The 26454-nt window shown below is 40.6% G+C and overlaps 1 protein-coding gene across 7 annotated transcripts in view; it reads left to right on the forward strand.

Moving 5' to 3' along the window:
- The window catches only part of CNTN4 (contactin 4), a 642022-nt gene that overhangs the window by 514946 nt on the left and 100622 nt on the right, over positions 1-26454 (forward strand). For all 7 annotated transcript variants that reach the window (XM_034775263.1, XM_034775267.1, XM_034775265.1 and 4 more), the window contains 3 exons: positions 12876-13012; positions 14580-14709; positions 21271-21421. In XM_034775263.1, coding sequence (XP_034631154.1) covers positions 12876-13012; positions 14580-14709; positions 21271-21421 — 418 coding nt within the window. The remainder of the gene's footprint in view (positions 1-12875; positions 13013-14579; positions 14710-21270; positions 21422-26454) is intronic.

Here is a 26454-nt window from a genome sequence, read left to right on the forward strand (position 1 = left end):
TGTTTTTTTATGTTTCTTAAATTATTTTATTTTGCCAGCAGTAGTGCTCAAAGAGTGCAATTTGAAATAAAATAAAATCTTTCTGAGTAGCGCATATTGATTGTGACTAAGAAGTGAGGGGAAATGAAAACATGCATTGTGGAAAGGAGACTGGCATGGTAACACACAGAAAGCAATTGTAAAGCAATTTATTTGCCTTTCCCTACAAATAGCTGCAAACCTAAAACTCCTATGAGGCATTCTGTTTGTTATGATTTGTGATTTATTATGAGAGCTGTGTGCTGCCCTTCATTAATCATTGGTAATTGCTCTTAGCTGGTTAAGGGCTGTTTTTAGAAGGGGTTTTGGTGGTAACACTACACAGACTGAAAACTGTTGCTGATTAACCAAGTCAGTGCCTGACCAATCCTTCCCACTCCAAAGACTGTCTGTATCTGCTCTTCTTAGAGTCAAATCAGAGGTATTGATCCGAGCACAATTTAAATGTAAAATTTCAAATGCATGAGACTCCTATTAAGCTTGTATTGGTGCCTCTAATCTGAATAGAAATGTCTACAGATACACGATCATCTATTGGAAATTCAGCCCCAAATTGTGTCAGCCTTTAGGAAACTATCTGAGCTTGCAGTTGCAAAGTTTGAGCTGGTCTAAGTTACATTAGATTTACTCTTTTTGGATACAAGGGGGAATCATGTTGCGTTTTTTAAAGGTAAGAAAGCACTAGCTAATAATGTTCATGGTTTGGGATTTATTTTCATTTTGGTTATTTTTTTGGAACCTGCAGAATATACAAGTGTGTGCACCCATGCGTGCGCGCGCACACACCCACACACACCCACACACACCCACACACACAGTTATCCTTGCTTTACACTCCCAACAGGCTTCAAAAGTCCCTGTGGCATAGTTACCACTCTATTTCCAGACACAGCTTCTTCTGGAGCACCTTGGTGTCCTCCAGTGAGGGAACAGTTGTTCAAGCGTGACCCAACGTTCTCACTCCTGCACCTGTACTGAGCACAGTTATTCTTTAGAGTGCAGAGCTCTGTCTGCCTGGGAGACTGGATTGAACTCTAGACCAAATTTATGTTCCCCACCAAGACAGTACAGCATGTCTGCACTGCACTGCTGGCACAACCTTTGTTAGATTATAAGAAGTAAGCATAATGAATTTGGTGACCTCAATCCAATTCCCAGTGGACAATTGTCCACATCACAAAAGCCACAACCACAATTGCTGTCAATTGTCATATCTATCAGCAGTCTTTGCAGAGAAGCTAAGGCTTTTACGGGATGATGGAGACTGAGCTACCCTCTTATCCCTAAAACCTGTTCCTCCAGGTCGGGGTTGAAGCACATTGCAGTACAATGCTGAGAAGCTGGTTCTACTGCTGTCTGTGCTCCTATCTTTAATCTGGGTAAATAGAGGAATTCAGTCTCCAGAACTGTCCATCTGTTACCAGTGATCAGTGCTAATTCCACTTTTTATTTGAAAGATATTAAATTAAAATATTAACCTTTTTTTTTATCCTCACTAGTGTCATTTTGAGGCGGGCATAATCTGTCCAGTTTTCAAGAAGACCTTTTTTTTTGGCAGCCATTTAATGTTGAAAACGTAGATCGTTTCAAAACTTAGGCCCTGAAACTTGACCCTGAGTTTCATACAAAGGCTAAAAATTTCATCCTGAAAGCAACTTTGTGTAAATACTTCATATGAGTATGAATACTGAATGAAAGCATATTCCTTTAATCCTTTTTCTTTTTAAAGCTGGGAAATGTTATATCTTTATGGAAATATAACTACGGTTGTTACAGCTTTTCAAGTTGTTTCTAGTGGGTCAAAGGTTCTCATCCTAAAAAGAGGAACACTCCAGAGTATTTGATATGGAAAATCAGACTTGTCACTTACTTGCAGCATTGCTCAGGGAAATGTTCTATCGCAATGCATGCCCTCAGAGATTAAAATCTGGCTCTAGCAGTGTTACTCTTTTAAACTGAGTTATCTACTTCTGTGAATAGTGGAAAAAAAGAAAATGAAATTCAAATTTGTCTGCTTGCTGTAGATAACCCAGGCATTCCTCCTTTGTCAACCACTTTTGGTGCTTCAAAAAGTTGTCAGGAAAGACTGACTTTTGTTGTATTTCACTCTTGTATCAATGCTTATTCTTTTGTGTGACTTTTCCCTTTGCTAGCATATCAGTGACACCAAAGTTGTCTGGCATTCTCACTGCAGCAGGAAAGAATAATTAAACATGAAAGATGTATTTTTCCATAGAGTTCTTTGTTTTGAGACACTAAAATATGTTGTGCTGTTCTTTTCCAAAGGCATGTATTCCCGTTATCCAGCTGTCCTATTTCATTATTAGAAAATGGATCAAATTAATATAATTATAAGTACTTGTATTTCTCAACCAAAAGTTCATGGCAAACCCTGACTTGAACATTGCTTTCCTTGTTATTTTTACCATAAGAGGCTATCATAACACACACAATGCCTAACAGGTGTTTTGTGTCTGAGTTTAACTCTTGAATACTAGTGAATTAGGTTTGGAAATGTACCTCTCTTTTTTAGCCCTTATGTATTGCTTATCCATACACCACCGTAACAGTCACAGGTATGTTGTACGGTATACCTGGCTTTACAATCTGCTCCCTATTGAGCTGAGAAAAAAAAGAGCTTTCATAACAAGATCTAGATTGAACCTCTGCTGCTGAAGAAGGTGTGCAAATTCCCTCTGCAATGCAGTGAGCCTTCAAACTTGAGCCTATTACCAGATCCAGGGCTCCCAGACGGTAGGAATGTATTATTGCCATATGATTTGGACAGGCTCCTGGGCTTCTAGCTTCTGCTTTCTCGTTGAACTGATTGAACTTGGAAGTAAGGTTCCTCAGAAGTCAGAGCAATATGTTTTGATCCAAAACATTTCTGAAGTATTCACTTTAACCTGACTTCTATTTTTAAGCTGACTGCTCGTGAATTTTAAACTTGATCACCTTACATGAAGCAAAGATTTATATCTTATGCAGAGGTAAAAAACAAACACTTTTAGGGTTTTCCAAGGTGACTCTTCTAAGCTGATTCTGAGAGATGTTTTTCCTTTCACCAAGCTGGCATCAAGATAACTTTATTTATTATTATTATTTATTATTTGCCATGGCTCCTGGGAGCCCAGGTCATGAGCCAGGACCGCATTGTACAAACGGAGAACAAAAAGACAGTCTCTGTCCCAAAGAGCTTACAGACCAGGGCCGGCTCCAGGCACCAGCTTAACAAGCAGGTGCTTGGGGCGGCCAAGGAAGAGGGGCGGCATGTGCGGCAATTCGGGGGCAGCAGGTCCCTCACTCCCTAGGAGCTGCCACCGAACTGCCGCCGCCGATCGCGGCTTTTCCCCCCAATTGCAGCTGCCGGTCGCAATTGCGATCGCGGCTTTTTTTTTGCTTGGGGCAGCAGAAATGCTGGACCCGGCCCTGTTACAGACTAAATATAAAACAGGAGACAAGTGGACACAGATTGATGGGAGAACACAAAAAAACAATGGTGTTGCCTTTTCAACTACTGTGATTAAAAACATTCCTAGGAAAAATGGGCCAATTACATTCCTGCTATAATTGTATTGAAATCAGTGAACCTGATTCTCCACTGTCTTGTACTTAGTGGGAGCAAAATGCTACCTCATCATAGCATTTTATACTCCTGTTACGTTCCTATTGTAGAAGTGTAAATGACTAGAGCAGGGCATAATTTTTTAGCTGAAACTATTTTCAACAAAAAACGCTCTTCAGTGACACTGAAATGTGTCCCAAGTTTAACAAATTGGGTCGAAAAAACAAAAAATATATGAAAAAGTCAGTGTTTTGTTTTTACATTTCTTAAAAGAAATGTTTCGAATTTTTGATTCAAAATGACTTTTTGTTTTAGAATGTCCTTCAGTATTATTTTTTAAAAAGTTAAAAACTGCTTAAAAAACAAAACAATATTTTTTCCATTTTTCTATTTGCTAAAGATTTCAGTTTTGCGTTGAGCTGAAACAATTTTTTTTATTTTTAGAATTGCCAGCAAACTTACAACTCAGTTATTAGCAAGCTCTATAAATGACAGAAGTCTAAGTATATTACACCAATGCTATTGCCTTTGGTGGATACAGATAATAGTGCTGACGTAATATACTTAGACTTCCACATCGCATGACATTTTGATTAAACAACTAGACACAGCTCCAGTTGAGGCTTCACTAGTGCTGAGTAGAGAAGAACAATAACTTCCCATGTTTTTGATATGACTCTCCCATTAATACACTGCAGCTTGAGATTTCTCTTTTTTGGCACTGCATCCACATTGTTGGCTCATATTCAAGTTGTGATTCACTGGAACCCCCAGATCTTTTTCTACAGTACTATCACTTAGTGAATTATTCCCCATGTTGTATTTCTGACCAGTTCTCCATGTTATCAAGGTCATTTTGAATTCTAATCCTGTCCTCCAAAGTGCTTGCAATCCTGCCCGCTTGGTGCCATCCACAAATTTTGTAAGCATACTCTTTACTCCATTACCCAAGTCATTAATGAATATATTGAGGAGTACAGCACCCTGGACAGAACCTTGAGGAAACCTACTGGATAGATTCTCCTAGTTTGACAGTAAACTATTGGTAACTACTCTTTGAATCTTTGATTCAAGGAACTGAATCTATTTAACTTAACAAAGGTAAGGTTAGGGGGTGAATATCAAATATTTGTAATTACCTACAAATATTTGATAATGGGCTCTTCAGTCTATCAGACAGTTATTACACAATCCGATGTCTGGAAGTTGAAGTTAAACAATTTCAGACTAGTTATAAGGTGTAATATTTGAACAGTGAGGGTAATTAACCATTGGAACAATTTACTAAGACTCACGATGGATGCTTTATCACTAGCAATCTTAAAATGAAGCTTGAATGTTTTTTAAAATCAGATACTCTAGTTCAAAGGGAAGTATTTGGGGGAAGTTCTATGGCCTATGTTATGCCAGAGGTCAGACTAGATATCACAGTGGTCACTTCTGGCCTTGGAATCTATGAAGCTATGACTATTCAAGGGGCAAAACACATTTTCAGCTCTGATTTTACTTCCACACTGTGGTGTAGTCCTGAATGAACAATTATGAGGATGCCCCCGCCAGCATGACCTCAGATGCATGTAGTGTGATGGACACCATTTTGCTCTGCATCCTCCATGTAGTTTGAGGTCACGCTGTGTGGAGGACGCTATTTTGAGAACAAAACATCATCCTCCACATGGCAAACATCCCAGTAAGCTATTCCAGTGTGAACTGGCCCCACTACAGTGCTCCATGCCAGCTGAGCAAAGGCACTCAGCTTTGCCATGCACCCTCTTTTACAAGTCCCATGTAAAACAAGTTTTCACTGATAGCAAATAATGTCAAGTATACAAAACAAATGGCTACATGCTGTCTTTAAAAGGCCTTTTGCAAGTCAAATAAATTTTCAAAAGTGCCAACTCCCATTTTAAAAAAAGTGATGTAAGCACTTGAGCACCTAAACCCTATTGACATTTAATGAGACTAAGTGTCTTTTGAAAATTTTACCCCCAAGCAGCACGCTGAATTGCCGCCATGGATGGCGGGGACAGTCCGTGCACCGTTAGGGTGGCACGCGTGTTTCCACGGAAGGAGCAATTCAGCGGCAGCTTCTATGTTCAGCTGCCCCCGGTTGAAGACAGAAGCTGCCGCCAAATTGGCGCCACCACGGAAATGTGCGTGCCGCCCTGACGGCACACGGACGCCCCCACCGTCCACGGTGGCAATTCGGCGCGCTGCTTAGGGCGGCAAAAACAGTAGAGACCTCACAGTGGCTTAGCTGTACTGATGCCACTGCACTGCTGTAAGATCTCCCATTTTAGCCACGCTATGCCAACGGGAGAGAACTCTCCCATTGACATAATTAAACCGTCCCCAAAGAGCGACAGTGGCTATGGTAGTGGGAAAGCGTCTCCCGCCAGCATAACGCTGTTCACACCAGCACTTCTGTCGGTGTAACTTACGTCACTCAGAGGGGTGGTTTTTTTCACACCCCTGAGGGACAAAAGTTATACCAACAAAAGTGCTAGTGTAGACATAGCCTTACTATCCTAATTATACAGATGGGGACCTGAGGAGCAGAGAGATTAATTGGTTTGCCCAATGTCATTCAGAAAGTTAGTGGCAAAGCTGAGAAGTGACCCCAACTCTCCTGAGTGCCAGTATAGCACTTTATCCCAAAACCATCCTTCCTCTCTGAATTTCTTGACTCTGCTGTCAAACTTGCTAGAGCAATGGAGGCTGAGTTTTGGAAACCTTAAAAAAAAAAAAAAAAAAAGCATATAAAGTATTCAAATGTCTAAACAAAATAGAGCACTATTAACCAAATAGTAACGGAAAAGTTCCAATAGAGAATACTTTCTACAAACTCATTTATTTCTATATAGTATCTATTTCTACAGTACATGAGCACACCAAACAAATCTTTAGACAAGAAAACCAGGTCAAGCTGAAGGGATATTCAAGGAGTTGCTTAGTTTATATCTCCCTTGAGATAGTGTTCCCTGCAGAGCACGTCCCTGATAAACAAAGATGGGGGAAAACATTAAGGTAGGCATCATGATTTCTAAAAATAGCAGAGTAGAGAAGAGATAGCACTCTTCTGTAATGAGTTGCATTTATTTATTTATTTATTTTGTAATAAATACTTAATTGGGACGGTCCATTCAGAGTAAATAGCCGTCCAATTCAGGCCCTAATCCTTCAAAGAATTGTGAATGCTTATCTTTACACACATGAGTAATCCTATTGTAATCCGAAGGCGGCTGATTCTCATTTATGCTAAGGCCACTTTATACCATTCTGGCAATGTAAAGCAGCGTTAAATGTAAATTATATTATTCCTGCTTCTAGGTCCCTTTTACACTGCCAGAGAGGTGTACTGAGAACCAGGTTCAATAAGTCTTTGTAGGGCTGGGGCTTGAAATCATAGGCTATTTTTTTAAATTCCAGAAAGATTTGAGGTGAAATAAAATACTGTTCAACTAAAATACAATAAAATCAGTATGATGTTTAGTATAGTTCATTTGTTAAAAATAAGAGTTTCAGTGATGATCATAAGACCTTCCAACTTCCCACAGTCTCTTGCAGTATCTGCAGTCTGTTTCATAAGTGAGTGAATAGCAAAAACTTCAAGCATACTGCTTCCCTTTATAAATGTATACTGAGTCTGCAACACATGATTATCAGTGCCATTACAAAAGGCAAAAAAAGAAAATACATCATTGTACAAAATGTTTTATGAAAGAGGAAATAGGCTGGTATAACTAGGCAACATAATGTCAAATGAAATTCAACATAGATAAATATAGTGTAAGGTGCATTGGAAGGACCAATTTAAATAGTTGTTTTTAACTGTTCTTTTGTTAACTCCTTCAAGTTCTTCTTCTACTACTTCTGTGATATTATAGTATTGACCAAAGGCCCCAGTCAGGATTGTGCTGGTGCTGAACAAACAGAGAAAAGACAATCCCTTCCCAGAATGTGTTACTTTCTCCAGACACAAACAGGTGAAGGGTAGGATGATGAGGATTCAGCAGTCAAGCCAATGAACCTGCTGAAGTTGCACAGCTTTGTTAGATGAATGGATTATCATTTGTTTTTTACTGAGGGTAGAGAAAAGGAAACAGCTTGTCACCTGCCTCCACATGGTCACTGAGAGTTCTAACAGATTAGGGATGTATGAATTAGTGAGACTGCGTTCATCTTTGGCCCAATATAACATGTGTGCTTAATTGTCCCTCATAGGGGGCAAACATCATTCACTGTGCAAATGCTTCAGAACAAAAAAATGCTTTATTGTTAATTATTTTGTTCAGCTGTTTTAGTTAGTACTAGTGTTTGGCTCTCTGGTCTGATTCCCAGGTTCACTTTCAGCGTTTTCATAAAGGATAGATACAACAATAGGCAGTCTTCTAGCCCTTCAATAGAGTATCTGCTGTTAATGATGAATTACACAGCCTGGGCCAGGTCCTCTGCTGCTATAAATTGCCTTAGCTCCACTGAAGTCTATATACAGCAATTGTGAATCTAACAATATGTGTATTAGTTGCTCTGGCTCCAGACACATTTTTGCTAGTTTTGTCTATTTCATCTTCAAACTTGCTTTTAACCCTTTTAGTGCAGGATTTCAGGTCCAGCCTTACCTGTGTCTCCTTTTTGGCAATTTGTGCAATAATGGCAACACAGCTTAGGTTATTTCGACATATAAGTGCCAGACTATCTTTGCACTTATTTGGGTTAGGGTGGCCAGGTGCCTGGATTATGACCAGAAAGTCTGGTCGAAAAGGGGACCTGACAGTGTCCGATCAGCTCTACTGACAGAACACACAGAGTCCAGTTACCGTGGGCGGGGGAGGCAGGGTGGCACTGGGTCATCACCCACTCCAGCCCCTATTCCGCCAAGGCCACCTCCTACCTGCGTCAGGCAGCTGCAGCTCCCAACCCCGGCAAAGCAGGCAAGTCCCTCCTGACCCGGGCGGGGGATGGGGGGTGGGAGGGAGAAAGCAGTGAGTGAGGAGAAGGAGGGGGAAAGAGGCATGGATAGGAGTGGAGCCTTGGGAGAAGAGCCCGGGCAGGGACAGGGCATTGGAGGAAGAGGCAGGGTAGGGGTGGGGACTCATGGGGAAGAGGCAGGGCAAGGGAGGGTCTCGCACTCCTAGTGGAGTGGCTGGTTTTTAAATATTACCAAATTGGTAACCCTAATCTGAGTATAGTTACTCACTTAGCTCTCTAAATGTCCTAAACTACACCTTTCAACCTTTGAATGTGATAAAAGGTGAGCAGGACTTTGGAAATGTGTCCCGTAATCTCCACTTTACATTGTACCTGCCAGAGACTGAGATCCAGGCCCTGATTCCATCACTTGAGAGGGATTTCTTTTCTTTAAAGAATACTCGTATCCATCCAGTCAACCACTTTTGTATTTTTTTCTTGCCTTTTTTTCCCCTTTCTCTCATAGATGTGACATATGCTAATTTCTTGCAATGTTAATCTAATTCTTAAATTAGCTTCCACGCTGCTTTTATGATTTCGAATGACCTAGCTTTTCCCTTCAGGAGTTTTCAGGGGTCTGGAAGGAGCTCTACTAACAATGGAGCAGTTTTTTCAATATAGCTGCCTTTAAACTAGCAGCTGTTGCCAGCACAGCCATGTCAGTCACAAATCGCACCTCTTCACACCCCAGACCTACATCGCTCTGGCATTAAAAGTTTGTAGTGTACACCTGGCCTTACACCCTTATTCTATTTTTTAAAATTAGCCTGCTTGAAGCTTTGTATCACTTTACTGCTTCTTTGTATGACCCCCAATGGGAGGATGTCAACATTTCATTATATTATGGCGGCTGGTCCTGGTGGCTCAAACACACCTATTTCATGAACCAGCCTCGGCGTTTTACATAAGACTAAATTCGGAGAATGTCTTGCATTCTCTAGAACAAGTGGTTCAATGGAGAGTTTGACCTAATTAGGAATGTCTCCCAAAGAGAAGCACAGAACTGCATTCCTGTGAAACAAAGGGCCCTGCTGTTGTCACTGAGATTTATTATTGACCTACTAAGCTTTCACTATAGCTGTCTGCATCATAAATAGCATTAGGATAAAAAGTTTAACCAGTTCACATAACTAGAATGGATGAACACTGGAGTATGGTTCAAGCCTGTGGCTCACAGGTGCTGCACAAGAGATTGAAATAAATAGCTTCTGTAGCTGCTTGGATCATTTCCAGCATCAGAAGTGTGAGTCTCGATGCAATTACTTGCATTAAGATTTAAGATTTGGTAACCTGAATAAAATAAAGAACGGAACGTTCTAAAAGTAGGGATCTGATTTCTCCTTCCAGTTAATAAACACTGGCTCAGTCCTTCAATCCAGGACTGGACAAGCAAAAAGCTGCCATTTGCATGGGTGAAATCTTTGCTTATGCAAGGAATGTAAGATTGATAGCCACAAAAGGACAGAGAAAGATCTAAAATCTCACCTATTATAGAATATGAGTTCTTATATTTCACCTGAGACCTTTATATGTGACATTCCAATATAACTATGCCACAGAGCACACTGTACAGATGATGTAGATTTTCTTCATAATGTGAGAGCTGCTTTTGATTATTTTGTCTATTTTTTTCAAAAGAGCAACTTGTTTTATTGGGAAATGGGAAATGAACAAAACAAAAAGGAGGTTTTTATAGAGCACCTTTCATAACAAAGGGTATCCTAAGGTTTTCTTCAAAGTTATGAGTTAGATGCTAACAGTAACAGTAGCCATGTAAACAAATTGTGCAGTCAGTTGTAACTTGTAAATAGCATTAAATCTTGGAACCTGTTGCACTGAAAGAAGGAATGTATGCTGGAACTCATTACTTCATGTCTTATTCAATACAGTGCTAAACAGTTGCCACCCATCTTGCTATGTTTCCCGGCCTCCCCTTTTTATGTCTCTTGGGATGCATGTTATGAACAAGCTTTAAGTCACAGGTGGGCAAACTACAGCCCGCGGGCCACATCTGGCCTGCAGAACCCTGCTGTCTGGCCCCTGAACTCCTGGCCTGGGAGGCTAGCCCCCAGCCCCTCCCTTGCTGTCTCCCCTCCCCCGCAGCCGGCGCAATCCTCTGGGTAGCGGGGATGCCTGACCTGGTGCTCTGAGCTGCACGGTGGTGTGGCCGGCTCCAGCCAGGCGACACGGCTGCCTGTCCTGGTGCTCTGGGCAGTGTGGCTGTAGAGCCACCAGTGCTCCAGGCAGTGCAGTAAGGGGGCAAGGAGCAGGTGGGGGTTGGATAGAGGGCAAGAGAGTTCGGGGTGGTGATTGGGGGCGGGGGTATGGATAGGAGTTGGTCAGAGGGGGGTTGAATGGGGGCGCAGGGGTCCCGGGGGGCAGTCAGGAAGGAGAGGGGGGGTTGGATGGGGTGGCAGAGGGCAGTCAGGGGCAAGGGTTCTGGCAGAGGTCAGGGAGAAGGGGTGGTTGGATGGGGCAGGGGTCCTGGGGGGAGTCCATCGGGGCAAAAAGCGGGGGGGGGTCAGATTCAGATGGGGGCAGGAGCTGGGCCACGCCTGGCTGTTTGGAGAGGCACAGCCTAACAGGCCCTCCATACAATTTCAGAAACCTGATGTGGCCCTCAGGCCAAAAACTTTTCCCACTCCGCCTTAAGTATAACAGTAGGAAAGGTGGGAAGGGGTAAACCTTGTCCACCTCTCCATTTTTGGTTGTGAGGTCTGTTTAAATTCTACATTAACATTGTTTCACCATATTAAGTTTGCCTTTCTGCTTTTGTAATCCCCACTGAGTATTTCTGTGGTGTATTTAAGATTCTATGCAAATTTCTGTATTTTTCCCCTTTGGTTTGTTGTTTATAGACACAGTGGGAGGGGAAATATTCAATGTGGCATATGTGGAATTAGGTGCATATCTGTCATGAACAGCAACATCAGTTGCGACTAATTCCCCAGGCAGAACATTAAAAAAGTATCCCAGCTCTTTGAGGTTTCTTGGGTCTATCAGCAGGAACATATAAAGACAGACACAGCGGTAAAGTGTAGTGATGTCAACTTTCCATTCGACTTAGCGTTTGGTGTTTGTTATCAAGTTTGTTTTTTTCATCTATTCTGTCAAACCTTTCTCTGATCCCTCATCTCAGTCTAAACGGGATTTATAAAGCTGTTGTCTTTTGTTTGAGAAATCCTAATTGTTTTATCTGATTATTGAGGGAAAGTATAGAAAAATATTATCCAGGTTCTTGGAGACCTCTGCTGGTAATATTTTTTTTTTAAATTCTTTCAGGTTGTGTTTGTTCTTTTAAAATAGGGCAAATCTATCTTTAAGAAAATCCTGAAACACATCTGATTTTAGTACAGTCCTGAAGCTCAGACTGTGTTTTTTTGAAAGGGTCACTGGGGTTTTGTGCAGTGAACTAGAGACAAACTTGCGCCAATGTGGCTTTGTGGGGATAACATAAACTCATTTTTTTTTCAAGGTTTCAGCAAAACTTGTTACAGCAGAAGTTTGCTCTCAGTTTTGAGTATGGATAATCTCAGGGTGTGAAAACATACCTGGCACAAAACTAGAAAAAGGTTTATACAGACACCTGCAAACTACAAACGCCAGTTTTCACAGAGATCTATTTAGAAGATTAAGTATGTGAAGTCAGTACTTTAAAAGCTACTACTTTAAGGTCCCAATCCTCTGAACCCTTATTGACATGAGATGCCTTTTTCTGCACATGTATCCTTTCTTCACATGAATAGCTCAGGTTTTGCAGGATCTGTCCCTAAATTAGCAAGGGGCCAAGATATGGTATTAGGATCTGCAATTAAATCTAAATACCAACTATCCAAAATTTGAATTTAGGCCCATTACAGACGCATGACTGAGTACAGTGCTTGAATGTAGATCCTAACATTCCCAAAGCTTAAAGGGTTTTGATCAAGAGCTGCAATTCAGCACACCACTTAGGCCCAGTTCGTGAAAACTTCAGGAAAGCACTAACTTCAAGCATGCCAGGAGTCCCGTTTATTTCAACGGCACTTCTCATGTGCTGAAGTACTTCATTTCTGAAGATGTGATTTTTTTTTATTAAATACTTATATTAAAAATAAAAGTTGGGAAACTAGGTCCTGATCCTGTTCCCATGGACTTCAAAAGAAGCAGAATTGGACCCCTGGGGAAAAAATCATCAAAGCGAATCCAATGGTATTAAATATGTGATTCTTTGAGGAAAGCTATTTGGGGGTTTGCTGGCATCTAGAAAATAGACTCTTGTTTACAAACATGGTTTTATTCATTACTTTCTCCATTGCAGCACCACCTAACTGGATTCAGAAAATAAGTGATGCGCACAAAGCTATAGAAGAAAGCATCTTTTGGGAGTGTAAAGCAAATGGGAGACCAAAGCCTTCATACAGCTGGCTAAAGGATGGTGAACCATTGATACCTCGGGTAAGAACATTGCTGAAGTCTAATGCCTGTGTTCTTTGAACGAGGTGGCCTTTTGCAGAATGTTCTATATGGATTCTGCTGATTTGGCAGCTTTTTCATGTCTGCATAGTTCACTGCCTTTGAAAGAGAAGTGAAAACAGTGATGGACCCTTAAAATTCAAGCTAGAGCATATTTTCTACCCTCGTGAGTCAATGCCATTGTATGACATTGAGTTCCTGTATTGAAGAAAAATAGTCCTTTACTTTCTGTAGGATGATGAGGAAGGCTTCAGGACAGGTTCAGAAGAGATTTATATTAGGGCAAACAGGTTACATGAAACAATTATACTATTACAAGTATCTATAGCTCTGTGGAAAGAGTAATTCATAATACTAATCTGATGGTCGAGAGGCCCAGTAAAATCAGGTACCGTGGGGTTTTAGGACATAAAATGATTTTCATTCGATAGTTTTCAGCTGAACTTCAAATGTTAATGAAACTTTGGCATTTCCTCCAGTCTCTAAACAATAATCCAATTCCTCTTGTTCAGATTTGTTCCTGTACAGGCAACCAGAGACTTGACCTGCCATTAGCAGTGCCATGAAGAACTGCCTACAGATTAGCAATCCATAGAAGTGTAGGATAAAGCTCACTCTCCCCCTGCCCCACTCCTTCTCTCACTAGAGGGCAACTTTGAGTCCCAGGATTGTCTCAATTATACAGCAAAACTAAAGCAAATTACTAAAGGGTTATCAGGGTAGCCTGCATTTTTCTCCCTCCACTTAATGTGAAAGGACATGGCTGCCTAGATTTGATCAAATTCTAATAAAGATTGCACAAACATTAAATTGCCACCCTGCAGCCAAGTAGAAAGCCAATAGCTCTTTATATTCCTTATTTTTTTAAAATGGCAGAACTCCCAGGGGGGGAGGGAACATTTTGCTGTACTTATTAAAATTGATAACATGAGTTCCATATCCTTAGGCTGACAAATGATACCATAGTCTTTTGTTCCACACGCTAATTTTACTTCATGCTGGTCACTAGCAGATGGTCTTGTTCTTAAATCACGTTAGTGGCAGAAATAAAGTAAAGGATCATTAAATTATTAACATCTACATTTTTCCCCCAGTAAACTGCAGCTGATTTTAAATGTTTCTCCCTGCACCACCTAAGATGATTATTATTCCTATTAACCTTCAGAGGCCTACAGGCTAATAACTCAACTGTTTTAAATGCTCTCAAGAATGTATTTGACCATGATACACTACCTTAAAACAGAAGTGCATTTTTAGATTCGAGTTTATCTCTTTGAAGGGGATATTAATCTGAATGGTTTAGGTATTAAATCAATGAGAACTCAAGGGAGAGTCCTCCAATTTAAATTGCATTTACCAACTACGATATTGGTTTTTCCATTTAACGTCTAACCTGATATAAATTTAGTTGACAGACAAATAGATTGTAGCATGTAAATTTTTCATATTACTATTTTTTTCTTGTCCCCTGTGATATCAGATATGACACAGCTGCTGTAACATATAAATTCTAAGGTGGGGTTTCCTTATTTATTTTGTTGTTCTACAGGACAGAATTCAGATAGAACATGGAGCACTTACAATAACAAATGTGAATCTGTCAGATGCAGGCATGTATCAGTGTGTAGCAGAAAACAGACATGGAGTCATTTTCACCAGTGCGGAGTTGACTGTAATTGGTGAGTTTCCTTTCCTAAAAACCGAAAATCTCTTGTAACCTATACCAATGTTGTGAAGCTTAAATGTCTCTGCCAAGAGTACATCACTATACCTCCGGCACCAAGGAAACAAGTATACTAAATATTATTGAGGCAGGTGGAGATACACGGAATAAAGAATTCCCTATATCACTCCATCTTGTTGTTAATACAGGTACCTGAGCATGGAAAGTTGGTGGCGTACCACACACCTCTTGGTGTTTAAAAGCCCCTATATCAGCCTTTTAATAAGACAGTAGGAACCAGTGATAGTGCAGTTGGGACTTGATCCATGTTGAACTCAGTAAATCTGTCTATTGAATACAGAGTCTGAATTGAATCCTCTTTAGGAAACACTGCAAAACTTTCCTCTTTGAATAGCCTTTTCACCCTAAGAATGACACTCACAACGCTGACACCCTCTTCAACCCCTAAATCCCTAAAAGACCTCTACCTTAAGCAGAGTTTTGACACCACAAAAAGGGAAGTGCCGGAGACTCCGTAACATCCCATAGGGACTTCATTATTGCTACTGATTTTATGTGGAAAGCAGTATAAAACCCTAAGACAGAGAGACAGACTGACTTCAGTGGGTCATGCCCATGTTATAGATCCATATTAGTGATCATAATGACAGCTATAAATTGTGTCAATGTATTGCAATAGTAAAACTGCAGTTCTTCCTATATATCTGCTTATAGTCAAATTGTTCTATGACTACACTACAAGAGGGTTCCATTGTATGAGCAGCTCATTTGTCAAGTGATTGTCAATCCACACATGGGAATTTAAAAAGTGTTATGCACTCTGAGGCCCATTCAGCAAGTAAACACTTTGGGGCTGGTATATTGGCCTCTATTGCACTGGAGTACATTAAGAGTAACTCACTAGTTACACCTGGTAAAATTGGTGTAAGCAAGAAGAAAATCGGGGTCAATTTCTGTAGCACTAGAGCAAGTCCAGAATGGAGAGACAGGCTGTTTGCTGGTCTTGCATACTGTACAATTCCGTTTAACCTGGGGTTTTGGCTATCCCTTCATACCATAAGATAAAAAGAGTTTCAGATAATGAGGAGCCAACCAGACAGTTTTACAAGGATCCATGGACTGAGCCTCAGACCATCACTTTGAACTAGAAATCTCGTCTCCTTATCTTATCTGCAGAGGCGGAAGCTAGAGCACAGAGAGACTAATTCTGATTCTCCTCTCACTTATTCTGGTGAGAATCAGGAGTAGCTCCACAATATTCATTGGCAGCATAAAACTGGTGTGAGATCAGAATCAAACCTAAAAGGATTTCCAGGAGGTGTATGTCAGAGTCAGGGATAGAACTCATGTCCCCAGACTCCTAGTTCTGCACTGAATTAGAAAGCTGCCCTTCATTCCTTCAGCATAAGCTTGCGAGTAGCTAATATGCTCGCTTACAATGCTGGGAAGGTTCTTTCCATCAGAGAGAAAAGAGGGAACCAATAAAGAGGTCAGATTACATGCAGCATTTCCAAGAGGAAGCTAGAGTTTCTGATTTAAACAATCTAGTCTTAGGAGTTTTCAAAGAGAATGTTCAGTACCATTGTTTGCTTTGTCCTTAAGAACAAGGCATGAGGTGTGTTCTGCACATCACATTTCAATGTAGGTCGTCCTTTTATCAACCTGAGAGATGCCTACATAGAAAAAAACATTTTCATCTAGAAGTTTGCTGCTCGAGGAAAGTACAATCGTGTTCTACAAATTAGGCTTCGCAGTGATAAGATTTACTGGGCATGTTGCCTACTGTATAAAAGAAATCCAGATAAACCACTGATGCTTTTCCAGTCTATTCAGGACTGTTATACAAATGCGCCTTCTAAGGTAGACAGAACCTAGCATGAGATAAAGACCCAGATTCTTCGCTGCATTCAGGCTGCTCTTGGTATAGGGGGCAGGTCCAGCGCTTACCTGTGCCCTAATAATCTCTGGATGGTAGAATGGCCTCTTGGAGCTGTTGGCAGCTGATGTCATTTAGAGTAGCCCTGAGACTGCTCTCTCATTCCTGTGGACTGGACCAACTCACAACAGCCCTAAGATCAGGAGTACAAAAACATGGCTGAAAGTCACTTTTACTTTTCCAGTGTTTGGCTGCAGCCAAGGCTCTAGGCCAGTATATTGTGGAGTTGGTGGGTGATCCTAACAATAGCCCCCAGAGAACACAGAGAGGAAAGAGTATAGTGCAATAGCTTCCCATATCCACACAGGAAACCGGGATGGATTTTAGATGGCTTTTACCCTGATACTTCATCTCTAAGGGTACGTCTATACTTACCTCCGGGTTCGGCGGTAAGCAATCGATCTTCTGGGATCGATTTATCGCGTCTTGTCTAGACGTGATAAATCGATCCCGGAAGTGCTCGCCGTCGATGCCAGTACTCCTGCTCTGCAAGAGGAGTACGCGGAGTCGACGGGGGAGCCTGCCTGCCGCCTGTGGACCCACAGTAAGTACTTTGTAGTTCGAGCTAAGGTACTTCGACGTCAGCTACGTTATTCACATAGCTGAAGTTGCGTATCTTAGTTTGAACTGGGGCAGTTAGTGTGGACCAGCCCTAAGAAAACCCAACTCTTCAAGGTCAGCATCTCTTAAAGCAGCAAACAAAATCCCTGTTTCTCTATTCTGTCTGCCACTTCAATAAATCCCTGTGCTAGTATGACACTCTGCCTGTCTGACAGCAGTCCTATTCTGCATTATACCGCATTTCATCAGGGCCTGTGCAAAAATGTAATGGGTAAGCAAGGAGTGCCTGGGGTCTTTACATATAGTAATTTCCATCTTCATCAAGCTCAAATGTAGAACAAGTCTAAGAGAACTGCCCCATGCATAACTAGCAAGGACCTTAAAGAGTTAGTCTTAAAAACCTGCAGATCGAGAGAAGGATATGGTTAATTCTATATTTGCTTTGTTCACATTAAGGTTGCAATGACTCTGTGCTGTTGAGGAACTGATCCTTCTTCTATATTAAGATCAGTTCTTTGTTCCAAATAAATGCTTGAAATAAAAGAACTAGTAGAATACCAAACAACCTGCTTTACAAATATATTGGTAAATCCAAGACCTGAGTTCAATTTTCTGTGATTCCTAGGGTTATTTTATCTGTTCACAAATATTTAGGCTGTTGCTGAGTATTCAATATCTTATATGTAAATCATAGTAGGCTCTGTGTGGTTCCCCCCCACACACACACACACAGAAAATGACAAGAATGATGATTCTGCAATAAATGTGGTGTTCATTATTTTCCAGATTAAAAAAAGTTACAGCCATCTCATACCATCGGGGAGCAAAAACAATAGTCCTGTGTGACTCAGGCTACTATACGTAGAACACATGTATACAAGTAACAAAAGTGAATAGTCAATGCAAACACTTTGCAAGCAAACCATACTCTGAGAACTAGTTGTCTAAACTGTTCAGTAAACATTTAAAAGTAACTGATCTATTCACTAATTGATTTCCAAATTATTTTTCAATAGAAAAAAGTGGCACATTTTATTTTAAAATTGGTAATTAATATTGTTCTCAACGAGCAATGTGACCAACTCTGATATATATAGTATATTAATATGTAGAGGTCCTCACTGTGTGTCTTCTATTTTGAAAGGTTTTTTGGCTCCACTGTTGTTTTTCTGGTACTTTGATAATCTCCTATATAACATATGTACTTTCCTCTATGCCAAAATGAAATTATCCATCTATGATTACACATAAAAGGCAAGACAGCCCAGACATTAGTTGACTCACAGATTCACAGAAATTGGAGATAGAAGAATTCTCTTAGGTCATATAGTCCATCCCCTAGTCAGCATGAGGTTATTCCTTACCCTATGTTCTTTTTGTATTGGAGGCAGAATGGATGGCAGAAAATTAAGTGGCAGAATAGATGCTTCAAGAAAACTGAATTTCTCATGGGTTCCACTCTCCAGTTTTGTGCCACCCTGCTGCTTCAGGGGCATTTTAGACATAGGCCTAGTTTGACTTCTATATTTGGGGGGGGGCATCACCAATGCAGACAATGGGGCTATGCATGGAGGGGGGGACAAAATCCGTGCCTACCTGAGTTTGCAGTTGAGCGGGAGGGAGGAATACCCCACACACACACCATCCCTCCCCAAACTACGGTCATGATTTTAGCTCATTATGTGTAACATCTACTTGATCTATAAACAGTGAATTAAAACTCTCCTGAAGTAGCAGTGTAACACAAAACTGCAGAGCCAAGCCAAATCTTTGGGCTCACTTCTAAAATTATATGCCATAACATGAAAAAGTTTTTAATTTTTGCCACAAAGCATTTTGGCAACCAAGTTCGATATATTATCAAGCAGAAATTATTTGCCAAAACAAACAAGCAAACAAAAGACCTGCATCCTAGAAGGGAGTTGTGAGGACAATCATGCATTGGAACAACAGTAGTAGATTTGAAAATAGAATGCAAAATGAATGTCATAACTCATAAAAGCCAAACATGGTACCAAAGCATTGTATTCAAAAGTATAGCTGTATGAAATGTACTGTGAAATGAGCTCTGCTATGATTAGTACCCATGTAAAATAATCATATTGAATTAGTATATTGCATCGTATCTTAGCTAATAGGACATGTAAGATGTAAAGATAACTTTTTTGTAGTTACAAAAGTAGCAAATTTAGTGTTATCGGTTGTGGGGGAGATATGAGGTCTTTTCTAATTTGTCCCAGTTTGTAGGTGTCACATTTATAGGGCTGGCCATTTTTTAAACTTGGATTTGTGCATACATGTTAATTATAGTAAATACAGTATGTACTCCATAATTCAGTTTAATTCTGGAAGTTGTTGAAGGCTTTTTAGCAAACAAAATTTACTGTATGCTTAAAGATCATTCAAATCACAAACTCTTGGGTTGACACTCTGTGTTAAGTCCTGCTACTTTCCATTATACTGCACAAACCTTCCAGGTTAGCCACAGCTGACAAACTATACAGTGAGCATGGAGAGAATTGATCATTGTTCCAGGTGGTCTGTGGGTTTGTGAATGAAGTCTTCAGGGGACACCTACAAAATGTGTTGTTTAGTTTGGTTTGGTTTTTCCACACCTGTGGTTTGAATTATAAAACATATTTTTTAAATAAAACTTGAATGTCTACTGAAATGGACCAAACTTTCAGCAGGCTTCCTCGCATCTTCCAAATTTCCAGGCACTTCTGTTTGCACATGCCTGTGTAGGCAATTGTCCATGCAAATGGACATCTGTAAAATGTGCAGATGTATTTAAGGAGGCCTGAAGTAAATGTTGCTGTGTAACAAGATTTTTGTTCCCAAAATCCTGGAACACTTACAGATCGAGGGAGAGGGGGAAAGTGGGAGCACCAAGTTCAATCAAAAAGCCTCATTTTGGGTTTGGAACAGGTAGACAAAGATGTATGTGGTCAGCTGAAAAATATTTATCAAATCCTTTAACTGTCACTACGTGTGTTAAGTTTGATTCTGAACACAATGAACATATTTATATATTATGGGGCTTATTTTGACCTAAAATTGGTTTTATACAAATATAATTCCACTGACTTCATAGTACTTCTAATTTATTTACACTAGTGTGAAAGGAGAATCAGTTCTTGTATCTATACAAAACTGTGCAGCTTATTTGAATATAAATGTTACTTTTTCTGACTCTTTAAATTGTAGATACTATTAGCATGTCAACATCTGCCAAGAGCTCCAACATGATGGAAACTGAGATATCACTTTTATTCGGCACTCTAAGTATAAAATAAATTGTGCTATCTCAGAAACCACTCTGGAGTAATTGTTTGCAAATGCTGACAGTTCAATGCTGATCACTGTCCCTACAGTAAAAAGTGTTAGAACAAGAAACATTTATGTTATTAAAAAAAAAAAAGCTGAGAACCTAAATGTCCCACTAAATTCCCTGAGTCACTCAACCTCTCTTCAAATCACAGCATTTATTGTCCTATATTATGTGTTCCATTCCATAATTATGGCAACAAACACCTCCCTGCATACTGTTGTGTTACGCACACACAGTACTGGGGAAGAGATCTGTAATCGCCTGTGTACTGTTAGGCATCTTAGCATATTTTCATCATCACCACACACTGTTATGTTATGAACATGGAAGAATGACCCCCACTGCACATATAAGTATTTCTGATGTGAGCTTCTCCAAATTGCACTGTATAAATGGAGCCTGATCCCTAGATGGAGTAAATCAGCAAGGGTCCATTGACTTTACTAGGGCTACACTGCTTTACACCAGCTGAATATTTGGTCCATGATCTTTAGGTTTCATTACCAATACGTTTTGCTATTAAATACATCTTTCCAAATAAATTAAGCTTTTAAGCACAGTAGTATCTATTTTCCTAATCAATCTGCATGTGTAGCTCCTGATGCTGATAATTACGGAAGTTACAAATGTAAATTGGTGAGCGGATACACCAGAATATTCTAACGTTAAAAAAAAAAACGATTGGTTCTTTCCAGAGTGAATTCTAAGCTTCTACTTTTCTTTTTCAGCTTTGGGTCCAGACTTTTCCAAAACCCTCTTGAAAAGATTAACTCTTGTTAAAGTGGGCGGTGAAGTAATCATAGAGTGTAAGCCAAAAGCTTCCCCCAGGCCTACTTATACTTGGAAGAAAGGAAAAGAGATCCTAAGAGAAAACGAGAGGTAAACTCTTAAAGTAACCGTTACTTTTGTTAGCTTGCTCCAACCCAAGGGCTTTCAGCAATGAAAGCTAAAATGGTCATTAATAGCTTCCTGGAAATGACTTGCAAATAAATGTGAAAACAGCTAGTGTTCAATCTGTGGTATTGGGGGTGGGAGAGCTGCTCCTCTTGTGTTCATCCCAGGCTCTGTAGAGTGTTAAAAAAAAAAAAACTGCCAAGAAGCTTATTCACTAAAGGTATAGTCTAGAGCAAATATTTTTGCCTTTGGATTGCTCCAAATAGCCATAGTTCTTCAAAAAGATTTCCCAGGAGATCCTCTCCCTGAAACTCTCTACTGCAGATTACTGTCCCTTGTAAATTATTCCGTCTCCCAGCAAACAACAGTTATTTGGGGTCAGTAACTAGTTTGGCAATTGTAATGTGTGACTTGGAGACAGTACTTTCTGAGTGGCCAAGTCACATTTATTTTATACCAAGGATGATATTTGCAACCAGCCTCAACATGGCCTCTAAATTTGCACCTGCACATTTTGCACATACAGTCAGGTGTTGGTACTGAATATTTTGATATCTGATGGCTTTATCTACCCAATTTGTGCAACAGTTGTGCTTGTAATTATGCACAGGAAAACAATGGAAACCATTCTTTGAAAATTTGTCTCAAGGAATTTATGAGATAGTGTTACATGCCAATTTTGGTGGCATTAGAACAATGAGCAGAATCCTGTACTGCTAGCAGATAGCTGACATTTTACTGTTCTTAAAATTAATGCATGTAGCTCTATGTGTTTATTAAAATATTGTCAATGGAAATTGTCAAGATTTCTGGTACTGTTGGCTTTCCCCTGACCACAAGGATGACTTTAGCCTTCATCCTTCAATCAGTCATGCACGAAATCAGCAAATGCAGAAGTGCCCAAATGCTACTTTTAAAATATGTACTAACCGTTTTCAGTGCTTAGACTGGCTCAGGTTTGATTCACCTGAAATTCTAGCCTCATGCTTTGTTTTATCTGAACTGCTTACCTGTAATAACCCCATTCTCATTGCAAACATTAGAATGGGTATGTCAAAATTTAGGCTCATTTATGGCCAGATGATAAAACATGATGAAGACAAGGGTGCTCATTGCCTTGCAATATCTGACATTTATTTATTAAGCTATTGCATTATGTGCTGTTTGCTTTGAACTCTCAAGATGCCATTTTCAATTGGCCAGTCATTTTGCCCCACTCCCTCTTTAAAGTGGGCTACACCATGCAATGAACCCATTGAAGTAAGTACAAGTTGTGTCTGGATGAGCACTGCAGAGTTTCGTTCAGTCTTATCCTGTGGATGAAGTATAGAGCTACCTCTGCCAACTAGAATATGAGGCAAGTCTAGATGAAAGTTATAAAAAAGTGTTTGGGACTCAGGATGTATTGGGTTTTAAAACTGAGATATCTTGTTCTTCAGACAAAAGACTGTAAAGAGAATAAAAAATGTTGAACATTTAAGCCTTTACTGTCTCAGAATTGTGAGCTCACTGTTCTACTTGCATTCTCCACTAGCCAAACTCAGTATCTGGAGTTTGTATAAGCATCACCTGTGCACATTTTCTCATGTGCAGTGGTGGTGGGGTGACTGAGGCTTGGTTTATTTGGACAAAGGGCTATCTAGAAGGAAAAGTATACGAATATATATTTCTCATCTAAATATTTACTCTGACTGTAATACAATGCTGACCAAGCACAATTCTTTGGACTTTAACCTTATCCTCCCAGAAGAAAATATGAACTAAAACATGAAAACTCTACTTTAACTCCTATAGTTATTATTAGAAAAGATTTCGATACAGAAGGGGTTGGAGTTGGAAAGTAATAGATACCATTTGAATTTAAGGAAGTGTGGTTCACCAAAACAGTTCATGAAGATGGGATCATTTTGGCTTCTAATGGGGGGAAAATAATCAAATAAATGAATGGTTCAACAGGACACAGATTAACTACGATATATTAACTACTCATTCATAAAAGCCTTAGCAATTCGCAGTATCACATCTGTTCCATATTCACTGGAGAGAGCCAGGCAAGAGCCAGATGCAATTGTGGAAAAAATAGCAAAGAAGATCATGATGACTAAGGCAAGATCTGAGGCATGACATCAATACATTCTTTCATATGGACCCAAATAGAATTACTGTTCTTTCAATTATTTCTCCTAGCCCTAATGCCTTAATAAGACAATTTTCCTTCTAAGTTTCCCATACTGTATTTATTTCTACAAATCCATGATAGCTTACCCGCCCAGATGTAAAACTGGGTACCATTGGGGTTCCTGGCTGCTTGGAAATATAAAAAACTCTCTCATCTGCTACATTTCATTTATTGTTAGAATGAAATTCAAACTCAAACTTTTTAAAGGCACCAAATACTGAGAGTGTTTTTTTTCCGTGCACCCCGCCCCCTCCACTTTTCATTTTTCCATACCATGGAAATGTCTCTGAATGCACCCAGCTCAGATCTAGAGTCTTGCAATTACTTGCTTTGGGGTGGAAATATGCAGTTCTCTCACTCTTAGGGCTTCTCTACCCAGTGAATTAGTGTGCAAGCCAGAGTGTGAATCTACAGTGCACTAGCCTGCTGTGTGCTTACTGACCATGTGAACTGTGCACTAAAAATTCTGTCGTATGCTTTGACATACTAGCCATGTAGACAAGCCCTTAGACCAGGTCCTGAGTTCACTATCCCATATATACTAACCACTTATCACTCTGCAGGTCCAAATAGATTTGTGGACATCTGCTTGATCCTCCCTTCAGGAATTCATGGCCAGTGATATTGAACAACAGCCTTCTTCATACAAAGTACTCTTATTTAGCAGCTGGAACAATGTGTCAGAGAAAAATGGATCTTAAAACAACAAATAGCCTGCATGCGTATTTAGTCTTATGCTTCCCTTCAAGCTGTGTTAGACAGGCTTTCCCTGTAAGTTACAGGAACAGAGACAATCCAGCTTTCATTCTTCTAGGAGTCTCCTTCCCTGGAGGATTTTAAGGCCCGGCTTGATAAAGCCCTGGCTGGGATGATTTAGTTGGGAATTGGTCCTGTTTTGAGCAGGGGGTTGGACTAGATGACCTCTTGAGGTCCCTTCCAACCCTGATATTCTATGATTCTATGATTCTATGATTCTAACAAAGCTCAGATCCTCCAGTGTGTCTGTGGGTCTCCCAGTCTCTCTCTCTGACTGGTTCAAGAAAGCTCCACCCCCTTTCTGTGTAGGGTTCTGAGCCCACTTACCATATTGGTCAATAGTTTCTCTGCTTACAGGCCAAGATGTGGCATCTTCTGGTGTTTAAACCTGGGTTCTTCTAGTCAGTGGGATCTCACACTGAAAGGCCACCTCCAGTTCACCCAGCTGCAAAATGGGTACCTTATGCATCAGGTTACGGCAGTCAAAGGCAGTTGGATGAGATGCTGGCCACATCAGTCCCTTGTGTACTATTGGCTGTGAAACTGATGTGCCTTAATCCTGTCAGCTCGATGAGCCATTGGTTCAGGGATCATTCAGCAGGGCCTATCCAGGAGAATGCCCCTGCAATGGCTTCTGCTCCATTGTTTGGGAAATTAAAACCATTCATTCTCAATGGGGTATAATCAGAGGCCTGATTGCTGTCTCCCCCTTGTGGGAGGGTGTTGAAACTGCCTAATCCCCTTGCTTAGTCTAACATTCCATTTTAGCGGTCAAGCACACGGACCGCATTTTAGATACAGATCAAAATAGGCAATTTAATACAGAAGCCTTATGATCATACTTGATCCCACCAGGGCACACCGAGGTTGAGATTGTTCGTTTGTTTTGCCTCTAAGAGACTCAGCCCAGAACTCGCAGACCCAGAGGAGGGGGAGGCTCTTCCCCCCCTATGTAATTTAGACAGCTTTAGAGGCCTAAGTTACAGCAGCCATCTTGGCTGCCCTCTGGGCAGCAGCAGTGCTCAGACTCTGTACAGCCCTGCCATGCCCGTCCTGCCCCAGCTCATCCCTATGCCAGGGCTTGCAAGGGGATCCTCACAGCACAGTCTTATGGATATCTTCTGCAGCGCCTGTGCCAAGAGAATCCTTTGGCAGGAACCAGGACACCTTAAACCCCTTTATGCCGCTGCAGCTCTCTTACCAGGCACAAAGGGGCAAGAGCAGGAATGAGTCCCTGGGGTCAGACTGAAAATGCTAAAGGTCCAAAGGCTTGTGGTAAATCTTGCATCAACTACAGCCTTTAAATCCAGGATGGATGTCTTTCTCAAAGATACGTTCCTGTTCAACCACAATTTATTGGACTTGATGCAGGACTCATTGGGTGAAATTCTCTGACCTGTGTTATGCAGGTCAAAGTAGTTGATCATGACGGTCCCTTCTGGTCTTAAGGATATTGAAATCTATGGAAAGAAGAGCATAAAGAATAGCTGTTGCTGGGATATTTTCATCTGGGCTGGGAGCAGAAGTTTTGGGTAGCACGTGAGAAAAGCTGTTCCCACGAAATTTCCAGCCTAGCCAACTCTGCAAATGTGGGAACTTTGAACGAGCATCTGAACTTCTGGATACTTCTCCTAACTGAACCTCAGCTCTGATACTGTGGAGGTTAATTGATGTGGATAGTCCTTCCAATTCCAAGAGGAATTAAAAGCAATGTTAATGTGCCAGTTCCCTGAGATGCTTTGAATTCTGCCATATCATGGCAATTGTTCAAGTTCCTACCTTGGGGCTCTTGTGACTTTGCAGACAGAGTGTAATATCAGGGAATAACGTCTAGAGGCAGAAATAACATGTATCATGTGCTGCTGGGAATCCTGCTCTGGGGGCTACTGCTATCCAGGAGGCAGAACTAAATGCGATGCTCAATGTTTGCCTAGAAGGCACAGCCTATCTTGGAAAAGAGAGTTTTATTGCTTTAGGTTTTGTATTCTTCTCTGGAGGCAGAACTACTGTGTACTGTGCCCTTAATGAACAACCTGCCCTGGAGGTATCGCTGACTGGTGTTTGAGAGCTCTACCATTGTGTT

This window comes from Trachemys scripta, chromosome 7 (genome assembly GCF_013100865.1).
Source record: "Trachemys scripta elegans isolate TJP31775 chromosome 7, CAS_Tse_1.0, whole genome shotgun sequence".
NCBI lineage: Eukaryota > Metazoa > Chordata > Testudines > Emydidae > Trachemys > Trachemys scripta.